This window comes from Cariama cristata, unplaced genomic scaffold (assembly GCF_000690535.1).
Source record: "Cariama cristata isolate BGI_N322 unplaced genomic scaffold, ASM69053v1 scaffold8943, whole genome shotgun sequence".
Lineage (NCBI taxonomy): Eukaryota > Metazoa > Chordata > Aves > Cariamiformes > Cariamidae > Cariama > Cariama cristata.
The window spans coordinates 2,423-15,353 of NW_009606605.1; the positions used below are offsets into that span (position 1 = coordinate 2,423).

The 12,931-nt window shown below is 43.9% G+C and overlaps 1 protein-coding gene across 1 annotated transcript in view; it reads right to left on the reverse strand.

The window, feature by feature from the left end:
• CDCP1 (CUB domain containing protein 1) overlaps positions 1-12,931 on the reverse strand; it is a gene marked incomplete at both ends in the record, with an annotated part of 20,053 nt that overhangs the window by 2,184 nt on the left and 4,938 nt on the right. The window contains 3 exons of the mRNA XM_009696422.1: positions 4,329-4,697; positions 6,123-6,479; positions 7,836-8,039. Of these exons, the coding sequence (XP_009694724.1) occupies positions 4,329-4,697; positions 6,123-6,479; positions 7,836-8,039 (930 nt within the window). The remainder of the gene's footprint in view (positions 1-4,328; positions 4,698-6,122; positions 6,480-7,835; positions 8,040-12,931) is intronic.

Here is a 12,931-nt window from a genome sequence, read left to right on the forward strand (position 1 = left end):
ATTATCAAAGTCCGTCAGGATACTGGTGGGAAGACTGAGGACCACACCTTGCTAGGCTGCTTGGTTTCCTTCAATGGCATGACTGAACTACCACACCTCCCTTCCATTTAATTGCTCAAAAGCGTTCTTCCAGAAATATTTTCTAGCTAGGTATAAAAAGCAAACTTTACAGTTGGCAGTTAACCTTGAAAAGTAAAGAGCACCTTCCCCAACACTAGCCACCTTGCAGTCCATCCCTCACCCTGTACCCCACCATGCACAAGCTGCTGCAGGAAACCTTGTAATGCCCTCCAAGTTCGCTGGACCCGAGGTGCCCAGGCACACACAGTCACCATCATCGTTGGTACCCTCTCTCAAACAGAGCTATTCAGCTCAAAGATCTGCTTAAGGAGGCATGTACTGAGGCCAAAGCTGCTTAACATTTTCACTAGTGGGAGATAGTGCACCCTCCGCAAGTTTGCAAGAGTGGGGCTGGAAAGCAGCTTTGCAGAAAGTCCTGGAGGTCCTGGCGGACACCAAGTGGAATGAGCCAGCAACGTTCCGCTGTGGCAAAGGTAGCCAACAGCTTCCTAGGTTGTGGTAGAAAGCATCGACAGCAGGTTGAGCGAGGCAAGTCTCTCCCTCTGCTAAAGCACATCTGCAAGTGTCGGGTCACGTTCTGGGCTCCCCAGTACAAGAGGCATGGATGTACTGGAGTAAAGCCAGCAAGGAGCCACAAAGATGCTTCAGGCTTCTCAGAAGAGAAGAAAATGAGAGAGCTGGGACCATTTAGCCTGAAGAAGGCAGCTCAGGGGGATGTGTGCACCTGTGTGCAAATGATATGGTGCCAGACTCGTAGTGGTGCACAGTGACAGGGCAAGAGGCAGAAATTGAAATACAAGAAATTCTGCTTAAACATTAAAAAAAATAATGCAACGTTGGTCAAACACTGGAACAGTCTGTCCAAGGAAGTTGTGAAGAGTTTGGAGATACTTAAAACCCATCTGGACACAGTCCTAGGCAACCTGTTCTAGCTGGCCTTGCTTGAGCAAGGGGTTGGACTAGATTATCTCCAGAGGTCCCTGCCAAGCTCAGCCATTCCTGCGAGTTTGAGATCCTAGAGGACTGATAGAAACCACATCTACTCCAGTCTAAATGAAAAAAATCACAACCCCCTTATGAGGCCTACTTCCATGAGTCTAGGTGTGCTCCATAAGAGCACCTCTTCACAATATTTAAAAAATAGACATATTAAAGGGGAAAGGGTTATGATTTTTTTGCTGAGTTTCCCTAACCAACTGGCTTCAAGGCCTTGTCCTCCATCATGTACTATCTGGGCAGCTACAGCAAGGTGAAACAACGGGAGCAAGCAAGGATGACAAACACCTTCTCCCACATAAGCTAATGGCAGTTGCAAATACGCACAGTGACAGGGCAAGAGGCAGAAATTGAAATACAAGAAATTCTGCTTAAACATTAAAAAAAATAATGCAACGTTGGTCAAACACTGGAACAGTCTGTCCAAGGAAGTTGTGAAGAGTTTGGAGATACTTAAAACCCATCTGGACACAGTCCTAGGCAACCTGTTCTAGCTGGCCTTGCTTGAGCAAGGGGTTGGACTAGATTATCTCCAGAGGTCCCTGCCAAGCTCAGCCATTCCTGCGAGTTTGAGATCCTAGAGGACTGATAGAAACCACATCTACTCCAGTCTAAATGAAAAAAATCACAACCCCCTTATGAGGCCTACTTCCATGAGTCTAGGTGTGCTCCATAAGAGCACCTCTTCACAATAAAAAATAGACATATTAAAGGGGAAAGGGTTATGATTTTTTTGCTGAGTTTCCCTAACCAACTGGCTTCAAGGCCTTGTCCTCCATCATGTACTATCTGGGCAGCTACAGCAAGTTGAAACAACGGGAGCAAGCAAGGATGACAAACACCTTCTCCCACATAAGCTAATGGCAGTTGCAAATACTTGGAACATCTGGAAGGGGGAAGATAACGAAAGAGGAAAAAAATCCAAGATTCTGGATTACAGTCTAGTTCACAAAGATTAGCTATCACGTGAAATGACAGCTACTGGATCCACACAGCACCCTTGTGCTGTTAACAAGGCACATGTCTCTGACGTCAAAGAAAGCAACCTGGTCTGGTGGGAGGTGTCCCTGCCCACGGCAGGAGGGTTGGAACTGGATGATCTTTAGGGTCCTTTCCAACTCAAACCATTCTGTGATTCTATGATTCTATAAAGGACAGATTAAAAAAATATAAATATATATACATACACTATTATTACTCTTCATTTTCTGGTTTTAGCTATGGATCTCAACTTCTTAAACAAAAGGTGAATAAAATAGCTTTTTCCTGTGTGGGAAATCAGACATACAAAAAGGCAAGAGGTCAGATGGAATTCTCCAAGTCATTGGCACAAGGAAGCACAAAACCTAGGATTTCTACTGCAAGGTTACTCATTCTTCAGAATGTTTTTTTTTGCAGAAGCTACACACAGAGAGGGTTAGAACAAGAAGTTATTTCAATTGGAAAAAGCTGTATTTTCCTTATTTAATGACAAGCACCACAGACACCTGTGGAATACCCAAATGTTTGGGAAGCTTTGAGAATATTAAAAATGTATTGATATCTGCATAAGAGCCATGTTTAACTTGCACACTGCAGATAGCATTTATTGGTTTGGGTTTTTTTATTTTAAATAAAAGTTTCATTACTGTCCTGAGGGCTGAATTTGAATCTTTGATGGAACTTATAACACAAGATCACTCATGAAATCCTATAAAATCCCTAGAGAAACCACTGTTGTCTCTTAAATCCAAGTGGTTTACTACTTGAATTTAATAAATGACAACCTGTTTTTTTATTTTTTAGATGATTATTGTCTTGTCTACTGGCTGTAAATATATTTAAATTCTTCTTTGTTTTCCAAAGCAGAAGGGAGATAAAGCTGATTAACTGAATACAACGTTTTCACTCTGTCTAGCTTCCAAGATGCAACACACAATAAAGGTAAGCAAACATGATTTACTTAACAACAATTTCAGGAGGATTTGCTGTTCATGAAGGAGCCAGGCTAGACAGAAAAAGGACTGAGAATTACAATGATGAAATGCTACCGACCCTTTCTGGATATGTGACTTCAAGGTACAGGCCATTCCAACTTTATTCCCTCTAAAATTACTTAGAAAGCCTCAACATAGCTCCTGCTGCAGTGGTAGTCCAGAGTGTGGACTTTCCTCCACCGGATCCTCTGCAGTGAGGGCACCACCTTGATTATCAACATCCACCAGGAGCTGAGGTCAGAGCCAAGAAGCCAGAGGAAAAATCACTAACTCCATAGCTCATTACCTAGCCAGGCCTTTTATTTCTGTTTTTAGATAAACACTCTGGTATTACAAGTCATTGTGTTAAGCCAGTCTAGATTTGGTGCAAGAAAACACAAAAAAGAATTTTCTTTGTGTAGCAACAAGAAACCTACAAGAACATGCAAATATGTAGGGGATATTATTAGTGGAGTATCTTACTGACAACTTCTAGTGTGAAGAAGTCACGCTAGACACAGATGATGTTCAGGTTTCTCTAGGAAGCAAAATAACACTCAGAGGAAGGAAGAAAGGAAGGAAAGAAATGCATATCGATGCCCTTAGTAGTATGGAGACAATTCTACATCTCATTTCATTGGTTCATGCTGCGGATCTTGCTACCAGCCATGACAGCAGGTTTCACCTTGCTAACTGCAACTGCTTATGTACAGAACAGAAACCTGGGCTCACATTTTAAGAATGGTCTTTAAAATGTTGAATCTTACATCTGAAAAGAAAACTGTCTGAATAAGCTTGAACTTGATTTCCATACTGGAGAATGGGCAGCAACACACGAGCCCAGACAATTCCGATCAAGCAGTTACAGTCCTTGCCCGACAGCAGAATCGGGCCTTCAAATGGAACACACGGAAAGGCTAGCTGGTGCTTGGCTTTATTTATACAATGTGCAAGACCTGATTCCGCAGGTGTTAAAGGTGTTTTTAATTACATGACACAGGTGCTTGAAAAGGAAAGGAATCTCCATTTACAAGCTACAGTGCAAAATCTACATCGGAGCTTTATACTCCATTGCACATTGCAAGTTTCAGCATCATTGTTCGCCTTGCTGGAACAACAACCAATGGTAGCCAGGGTGGTAAAACAGGCCTCAGCATTGCTGGCAACCCACCCCCTTAAACTCAAGGAGGGTCCAAAGTTCAAGAGAAATGACAAAAAAACCCAGCATTTCTCTTCTTTGTGGTGCTCAGCCTGGCTGTCTGTAAGCAAAAGCAGAAGGGGCAGGTAGGTACTTACTCTCATCGACCTGTGGGTGCTGAACGACAACTTGGAAGAGCAAGCGGAGGATGCCTGGGTTCTGGACATCCTGATCGCAGCCCTGCAGGGACAGGTTGAAACTGCCAGCAATGTTGGCAGGCTGGCTGTCGCTCAGCTTGAACACCTCTGGGTTGCTGAGAGAGCCAGGGATGTAGTACTCCACCCTCTCCTCTTTCCTTTCACAGTTGGAGAGGCTGTAGTTGTGGAAAAACACGCTTGCTCTCATGTTCGAAGGAACTACAAACTGCCATGTCATGAGCTCATCTTCTGGAAAGCCCAGTGGGTAGTTTGGGGACATCAGGGTGATCGAAGACTCCCCATTCAAAATGGATTCAATAATGCATAACCCTAAAACAAGGGGGGAAAAAACCATACAAAACAAGTTGCAATGAATGAAGGCATACTGGCGTATCTAACACCCCAGTACCAGAGTATTTTTATTTTGACAGTGAGATCATCCACTTCAGCTACAGGTTAGGTTATTACAAATCCCTCAAACTAAAACATATCCAGAATTGATGCTTTTGTCTTCAATTACAGAAAAGGTAAGTGATACATTAATGCTGCATTTTCAGTTCAGTGGCTTCGCCTTTCAAGCACATCAACAGAGAGGCCTTTACTTTTCGGAACGAAAGATCCTAGTTCTTACTTCTGGTCTGGCTTTGCAAGAGCAAACACACAACCTGACAACTGCTTCTGCTTCGCTGGGTTCTGGGAAACAAAAGATGTGAGCTTTTATACCAGCACAGAGCTCTCCATCCAAAAACCTCCCAGATCTAACAAGAGCACACCAGCGAAGAGCCTTTAATACGTGTGATAAAACATGAGTGCAAACCATGGAGGCTGCGTAAGACCCTTTATGGTTGGACGACTCTTGGCAGCACGAAGTTGGGTACACGGAGATTATGGCCCCACTCTAGGACTCTAAGCAATGATGTACAACTGCGATGAGTGCCAGGAGTTACAAAAACTCATGTTCTAGAGGCTTGAACCTGGACCAGGTTCCTTTTATAACCAATGGCAACAACTGCACAATTCAAGTACACAGCAAGAACATCTCCCAAACAGGGTTTGTCATGAGAACGCTGAGTAACCCACTGACTGCTATATAATATTCCAGGTATTTTAAGAAGATTATTACACAAGGTTTTATGTTACTGTGCAAGTTGAAACACATAGCTGTATTTAAGCAGCCTCATGTGCCTTCCAGGCACTGCTTCCCCTTTTCCCACCTTTCTCTCTGGAAGAGACACATAGGTTTGAGGCCCCAGTAGTTAAAGAAGCCTTATTTAAAAACAAACCAACCCAACTACACACTGCAACCAGCAAATAACTCTCTTGGCTCATTCTAATTATGCTGTCTAGTCTCACCTAGCTGAAAACACAAAAACAGAGAAGGTATGTTTACGTTTCAGGAAGTTTAAAGAGATTGAAAGTGAGTAATGTGCACCAAAGGCAGGAACACCACAGTTTTCATAATTATTAACGAATCAAACTAAGACATTTTGTCCCCAGAAGAGCACCAGCTTACCAAACTAAAAACTATACAACAATAGCCTGATGAAGGGGAAGGGAGTTAGAAAACTAGGTTACCAGAGAAGAAAGGTTTTGATAATTCTGCTGCAATCCACAAAAGGTGATTACAGGTGAGGAAGCACGACTCCGTACTTACGTTTTATGGAAGTCCTGCTTACCAGAGAAGAAAGGTTTCAATAATTCTGCTACAATCCACAAAATGTGATTACAGGTGAGGAAGCACAACTCCGTACTTACGTTTTATGGAAGTCCTGTTAGCTATGTTGAAGCCTGAGGTGGTGAGAGGCGAGTCCCACGGGAGATGCAGAGACATGACCACTCCTCCCAGCAGCTTGACACGAGACACCGAGCCATTCCTGCAGAAGGTGCCAATGTTGACCGTGGCCTCATCAATACAGCTGTTGATGTTGTAGCTCACAAAATCCGGGCACGTCTCTCCTGGTTCAATCTGTCTTAGCCACGGGGTAGAAAATTTCAGTTCAAGTCCAGCCTTTGTACTCGCCTTCACGTCCCAGATGAAAGTCCTGTTAAGACGAGGTAGCCCCAGTGGGTAAAGATGAACATCGCCAAAGGGACACGGGCCTGACACACAGTCTAAATGCAGAGAGAGAACAGCCATGAGACACTCTGGAAAGCATTCAAGTACACAAGGAATTTGACACTTTCCCCTTCACTGCTATTGTCACAATTTTTTGACCGCACTTAACTTTTCTACGCACATTAGAAGACACTCCTATAACATGGTTACATACTGTCTATAAACAGGACTGCCAGCCCATAGAGTAGACAGGATAAACCTGCTTTAGTCAGGCTGACTAACAGAAGGGAGTCATTGTCTCTAGTATTCCTGCCTTGTTTGCTGAAGAATTTAGAAAGTATTTAGTGAATAGGGCAGAGCGCTGAATGGGCAAAAGGGTGAAATGCAATGTCAGGAGAGCTGGAAATCATGGACCTAGAGAATTGATTTTATCCCATCTCTCAGAGAATTCCTGGTAAATGATTCATCTTTAAATTTTCCACTGCTTGCTATGAACTGTATCTTCATTTTATTGGTGCCCTGATGAACAACACGGGCCCCAGATTTTGCAGAAGTGATGAATAACAACATCTGCCACTGCAGGATTCTGGGGAGAACTTTTCTCTGAAAAATCCAAATTACTGGTATTTCGAGCTGGACACTAGAAATAAGCATACTTTAATCTATGCCTAGGCTCCAACTTAAAAGAAGAAATATTACAACCACATATTACAAATATATCATGAAATATTGTGCATTACTATTTGCATGAATCATATGAATAAAACTCCAAAATGTGAAGAGAAATACCCTTGACCACCACCCCAAAAATAACAAAGATCTTACCAAAACCTGAACATCCAATGAAGTTTGGGATCTTGTAGAGAAGTAGCACATGTTCATGCCATTAAAGAGTACATTAACATACATACACCAGGGATAACATTCAAAGCAAACAAAGCTTTAGTTATAACACTTTCAAATTTTCAGTTTCTTGACTTGAATAATGTTCATTAAGTATAAGGAAACACGTGCATGTCTTCAATGTTTCTGTTGCCCTTATAGACACAACCAAGCTGTTCAACAAATAATGTGAGTAATACATCATTATCAGTGCTCAGAGGCTTTTGACAAGAAAAAAAGATTCTTTGATGGGTTTATAAACTGTGGGAAAAGGGAAGGCAGCAAGGAATTGATGCAACAAACTATAATGTAACTGTTTCTGAAACAGCTAAGTTAACACGAATTCTGCCAGCCATGATAAAGTTCTTTAACTTGCATAGTTTCAGTAATTCAAGGTTATTTATCAGTGTTCAAAGATCTCTTCTTACCCAAGATTATGGGGGATATCTTAATACAGTAACATGAAGAGGTATATGGTTTTACTGGAGGAAAATTACCATTGGGGGAAAAACTAAAAACCTGTATCTTACCAATATTTTTCTGAATTTCCATGACGAAATACTTCTCTGGAGTACTACAAGTGAATGCAAAAGTCACGCTCTCCCCAGGCTTTATCTTCAGTTCAGACCTGATGACATTTTTAACACGAATTTGACAGCTTGGTGAAACACCAGGTCTCAGTTTAATCATAACTGTGATGTTGTCCACTGTGCGAAGAGAGATCGTAAAGGAAGCTAAGAAAGAAAAAAAAAAAAAACCAGAGGTGTTTAGTTACCAGCATGTATGAGCATCACCAGTCTCTCCACACATGCCACATTGTCAGAAGGAATAGTCACATCCACGTCTCCGGTGTCAGACTGACAGAAAATGTCTCGGCTCTTCCAGTCCAGCACAGAAATCCACTTGCTGCATGCGCCCAGAGAGAACTATACATGGAATTTGTGTTGGACCGGTTCTGCTCCAGTTCACCTTCACCAGTGTTATTTGTTTCACATCTAAAAAATAGCTCAGCCATTCCTTTCAAATTTCTGTTGTCCTGATTTTGGGTTTTGGTCTGTTATGCCCATCATACAGGCTGCTTCATTTCTGAAGGCACCCATGAAGTCGCGACTCAATTCATGAAGTTTATTCAGCAGCCAAACAGCAGAGCAAGACCTCCAATTCAATTGCGGTGTCTATGGCACTTGTGCTTTTAGCGCTTATGGAAAAAAAAAAAATTATGTACACAAAAAAGAGATGTAGAAATAAGGGAGCCCCGCATTCTGTTCAAAAAGGTCTGTTCCTCAAGTGGGACATCGCGCAGGGCAGCATGACAAAGCTGTGCCCATACACCAGGCTGGGAACCCTCTTGCTCCTTAACCCCGATACTGAGCGATTTACCCTAGCACACCCAGCAGCGCAGCACCCGGGAGAGCCCCTGCAGCCATTCCCAGTGCCAGGCAGGCACAGGAGGACAGACGGCTCAAACGGACATCTGCAGGGCACCCGGGCTCTGCCCAACTGACTGCCATCCCTTCAGCACCTGAACATCCAGCCTGGTCCAGATGAGCACCCCAGGGACCCTCAACCAACCTTCCCAGCCAACTCAGAACTTCAGCCACAGCAGCTGCAGAGTGAAGCATACTGCATTAGTGATTCAGTTTCCCACAGAAAACACCTATCCTATTTTTAAACCTCCCTTTTAAAATCCTCTGATTTTTACAGCAATCTCATGGTTTTGCAGGGCCTGACTTCCATTGCAATGTTTTGCAAGAGCCCTGGGGATTGAGCAGTCGGCACAGGCTATCATCCTGCCCCGCCACTGAGAACACTGCAGCTCCAGGTTTGCAAACACCAAAATAATCCCACTGCTAGGGGGAGTAGGACAGAAGAGAGAATTCAAAGCGATACCCCAACATGCTTTTATTTGAGTTTTGTCGGTCTTCAGCCTTTTTCCAGCCTTTCTGGCTTTTCTACACAATCCTGGAGTTAAGACTTCGCAAGCCCTTGAAACTGCTTTACCTATTTGCCTCCAGGATCAAAGGCTTTAAATGAAAACCTCAAACACCACAAGGCTTGCCAAACTTCTGCACGTACTTGTAACGACAAGTTTACCGATCCTCTAATACCATTAGTGAGAACCTGGTTACTCAGCAACCTTCCTACAGTCCTCTGACCTGAGAGCCTACACTGAATTCCCTTGCCTCTTCCAACGGCTGGCACTACTGACGCCCGTGTTTCTGCCTTACAAATGCTTTTGCGAGGTTTTCAATCTGGGTTTTCCTGAGGAAAATACAAAAACAAAACAAGAAAACAGACAACCATACAGGCTAGGAACTGCCTTGTGCAATGACCTTCCGAGCACACAGGGGACAACCACGGGGGCAATGTCCACGGGGTGGGGAAAACAAGAGAGCAAAGCCAACAACCACAAAGCAGTTTTCAGAACAGAAAGTGAAACAAGCACGTCCAGCCTAGTCCAGAGTTTTGTTTTCCATACCACTGGATGCTTTTTGGGTTCTTTTGAGGTGTTTATTTATCATGCTTAGTGCACAAAATACCCTTTGACCATGATGGTCATAATTTTTCTGATGTTTAAGTCATCCAGATATGAAGTGTGAATAGCATAATACCAATGATTAATAACCATGGACAAAAGAGACTTCTTTCTTTCACGTGGTAATTGTCACACTCATCTACAGTTTATAAGTATTAATGAAAAGTCTGTTCCTCACTTTCTGGCCAAGCATTTGTTCCTTTTCCCGTCCCTGGGAAGGCAGAGCCATCTGGCCAACATGGCAGGACAGAGGAACGCACCAGGGCCACCAACAGACAGCACTTCACTTCTGCACCAAATGCTCACGCGTGGCTCCAAGACCATTTTTAGTCACCAGGATTAAGTTTAAGCATAACCTTAAGCACGTGACTAGCTTTAAGACAAAACAAATACACGCCCTGAGCTGAAACCAAGGAACAGAACTTTTCAACATTTCAAACGGCATTTTGAAATAGGGAAAGCCTTCCTACAAAGTAAAACAAAGCATAGCCTTTCCTCAGCCCTCAAAAGACCTGACTTCTGCTGCTTGGAGGTTTTGCCCCCCCACCTCCCAAACTTCATGACCATGCAGTCATTCGTTCGATCTCCCTGAAAGAAGACCAAATCCTTCTCAGCTGAGTATCACTTTCCAGCATGGACGTGGCCCATGCCTCAGCTTTCCAAAACAGGACTTGCCCAAAACCACAAAAGCACTGCAATGATCAAACTACCAGCATCCGACAAGGCTCAAGGATGCAGATTTACACCCGATTAGGCTCAAAGCTGTCTGCTAGAAGCCCATGCAAAGACAGACACCAATCTAAATTATCGCATAAACAAAGACCTTGCTATGATGCAACTCCACAGATAAAATTTTGGCCAAGAAATAAGAGCACATTGCTGCAATATCAACAGCAGCCAGCTGCTCGGGATGTGCTAAGTTGCTAAGCTACATCAGATAGTCTACATTAGACTATCAAATCTCATTTTCATAGGAAAAATGGAAAAAAAGAATCATGCGGAAAGTATATCCAGTGATCCCAAAGTCACTAAAAATAACTGACTAAATGGCTAAAACCCCCAAACTATAGCCACACACATGCAGCACAACAGAAGCACCTCTATTGCAGAGCTTTTATAAACACGAGTGAGTCTCTTCATGACTCATGCTAATCTGTCTTTGCCTGTGATTCCCACTGCATGCCTCTTTATTAGGATTACCGGTAACTGTACATGTTTCTTGTAAAGAAGGAATTTCCACGCCTTGTTCATGCTGCGCAGGGATGACACACAGGATATCCAAACCAACGAGAGGAAGCATTGCCAAGCTGGATCTAGTCTCTGCCTACACAACAATGAAACCACTGGGCTAGAAGATGTCAGAGGTGAAGCCTTCCAGTCCTGAGCCAGTTCTCAGGCTGACGTAGACATCTGACCTCATCCTAAATTTTTTTTTCCTCTAAGCAATTAGAGTTTTGCAGCCTCCCTTGGCTATTTCTTCAACTGCCCTAATCTCAACCTGCATCCTTCCTGCCGCAACTGGATTTCACTACTGTTCATCCTCATTTAAGACTGCACCTTCACGACTGTCGTCTCATCACAGCATCCCTTTATCACTAGAGTAATGCTCCTCTCCATGCAAATGCACCTTGGCTAGCTTTTTCTCAACAAGCCTTTCATCAATTTTATTGCCCAGAGCTCTCCAGCTTGAGCCAGAAACAAACTCCATAGTATAAAACAAGTCTGATTGCTCCACAGAGTTTCACCTAAATTTATCTACTGTGGTTGCACCTGACACTGATCTCCCAGTATTTTTTAACATGTATATATAAATGTCAAAAGGACATTTCTACATTGCACTCCTCTTGTACAGGAGAAGAGAGCTGGAGAGTCGTAGAGCCAGTGGCACTCACAGGGAGTGTGCGTATGTACGTACAAGGAAAGGACTTGGCAGTACAGCGATTTTTATGGCTATTCACAGTGCCTGGTTAAACAAAGTGGGAGTTAGAACAGAGTCCAACTAGTTCTGGCTAGAGGGCTGCATGTTATTGCAGCAATTTATCCACAAGGATCATGGATTGTTTCTTATGACTCCACTGGATACATTAAAACAATCAAAAAACCCCAGACAGACCAAGAAACCAAAGCCCACGAGAGTCACCACCACAAAAAAAAAAAATCCCAGATGTTAATTTATCCCAAAATAACATACAAAAACTGTTGGTTTGCTAGTTCTGCTTAAGTCATGGGCTTGCTTCACTACAGCCATTTTTAATACAAACCCGTTGGCCGGGGCTGACTCAGACCCCATTCACCAGCCGGCGGCAGCTGGAGGAGACGGGCTGCTGCAGATGACGAGTAGCGGCAACGCTCGCCCCGGATATGAAGTACCTGGATCCAAACCCCAGCTCTGCCCGAGGGGGATCTCAATCCATACAACCAACACACCTCTCCGGAGAGCCGGCTTGTGCACCGCAGCTCTTCATGCCACCGCCTTAGGACAGGGATAGCATTGTGACACTGTTTGCCTCTACAGCTTGGCAGACTCTCCTGGAAAGCTCACCACCTCTTTGGAGTCCTTGCAGGGATGCTGGCCCACAGGCACGCTCGTAGCCCGCTGAGGTTGTTCTACTACACGTAATCTACTGCAAAGGTCACGGCAAGATGGTGGGAAGCAATGGGTATGACTCAATAACACAGTAACCCAGCCAGAAGCTGAATTATCTCTGTTTCAAGCCACATCAACTCCTCTCCCCGATCTAACAGAGGGCCTCGGTGCAGGAGACAGCAGCATCAGCAGGACACGTTCAGAGGAATCCATCCAAAACACCCTTCGCCTCGCGAGGGGACCTCAAGGCCGTCTCCTGCACGATGGGGATCACAGGCTCCAGCTCCCACAGCCCAAGCAAACGTCCCAATGGCTCAGCTAAGAGACCCACCGACAGCTACACTCATCATCCATTTCCACATCACCTCCAACACAACTCACTGGACAGTTGACTCAAATTTACCAAGAGGTCAAAGAATATTTAAAAGAGTAAACACCTCCCTGCTTTGCCGACTTGACCATTTTGTACCTGCCTTATTCATAGAAGTCACAGAATGGTTTGG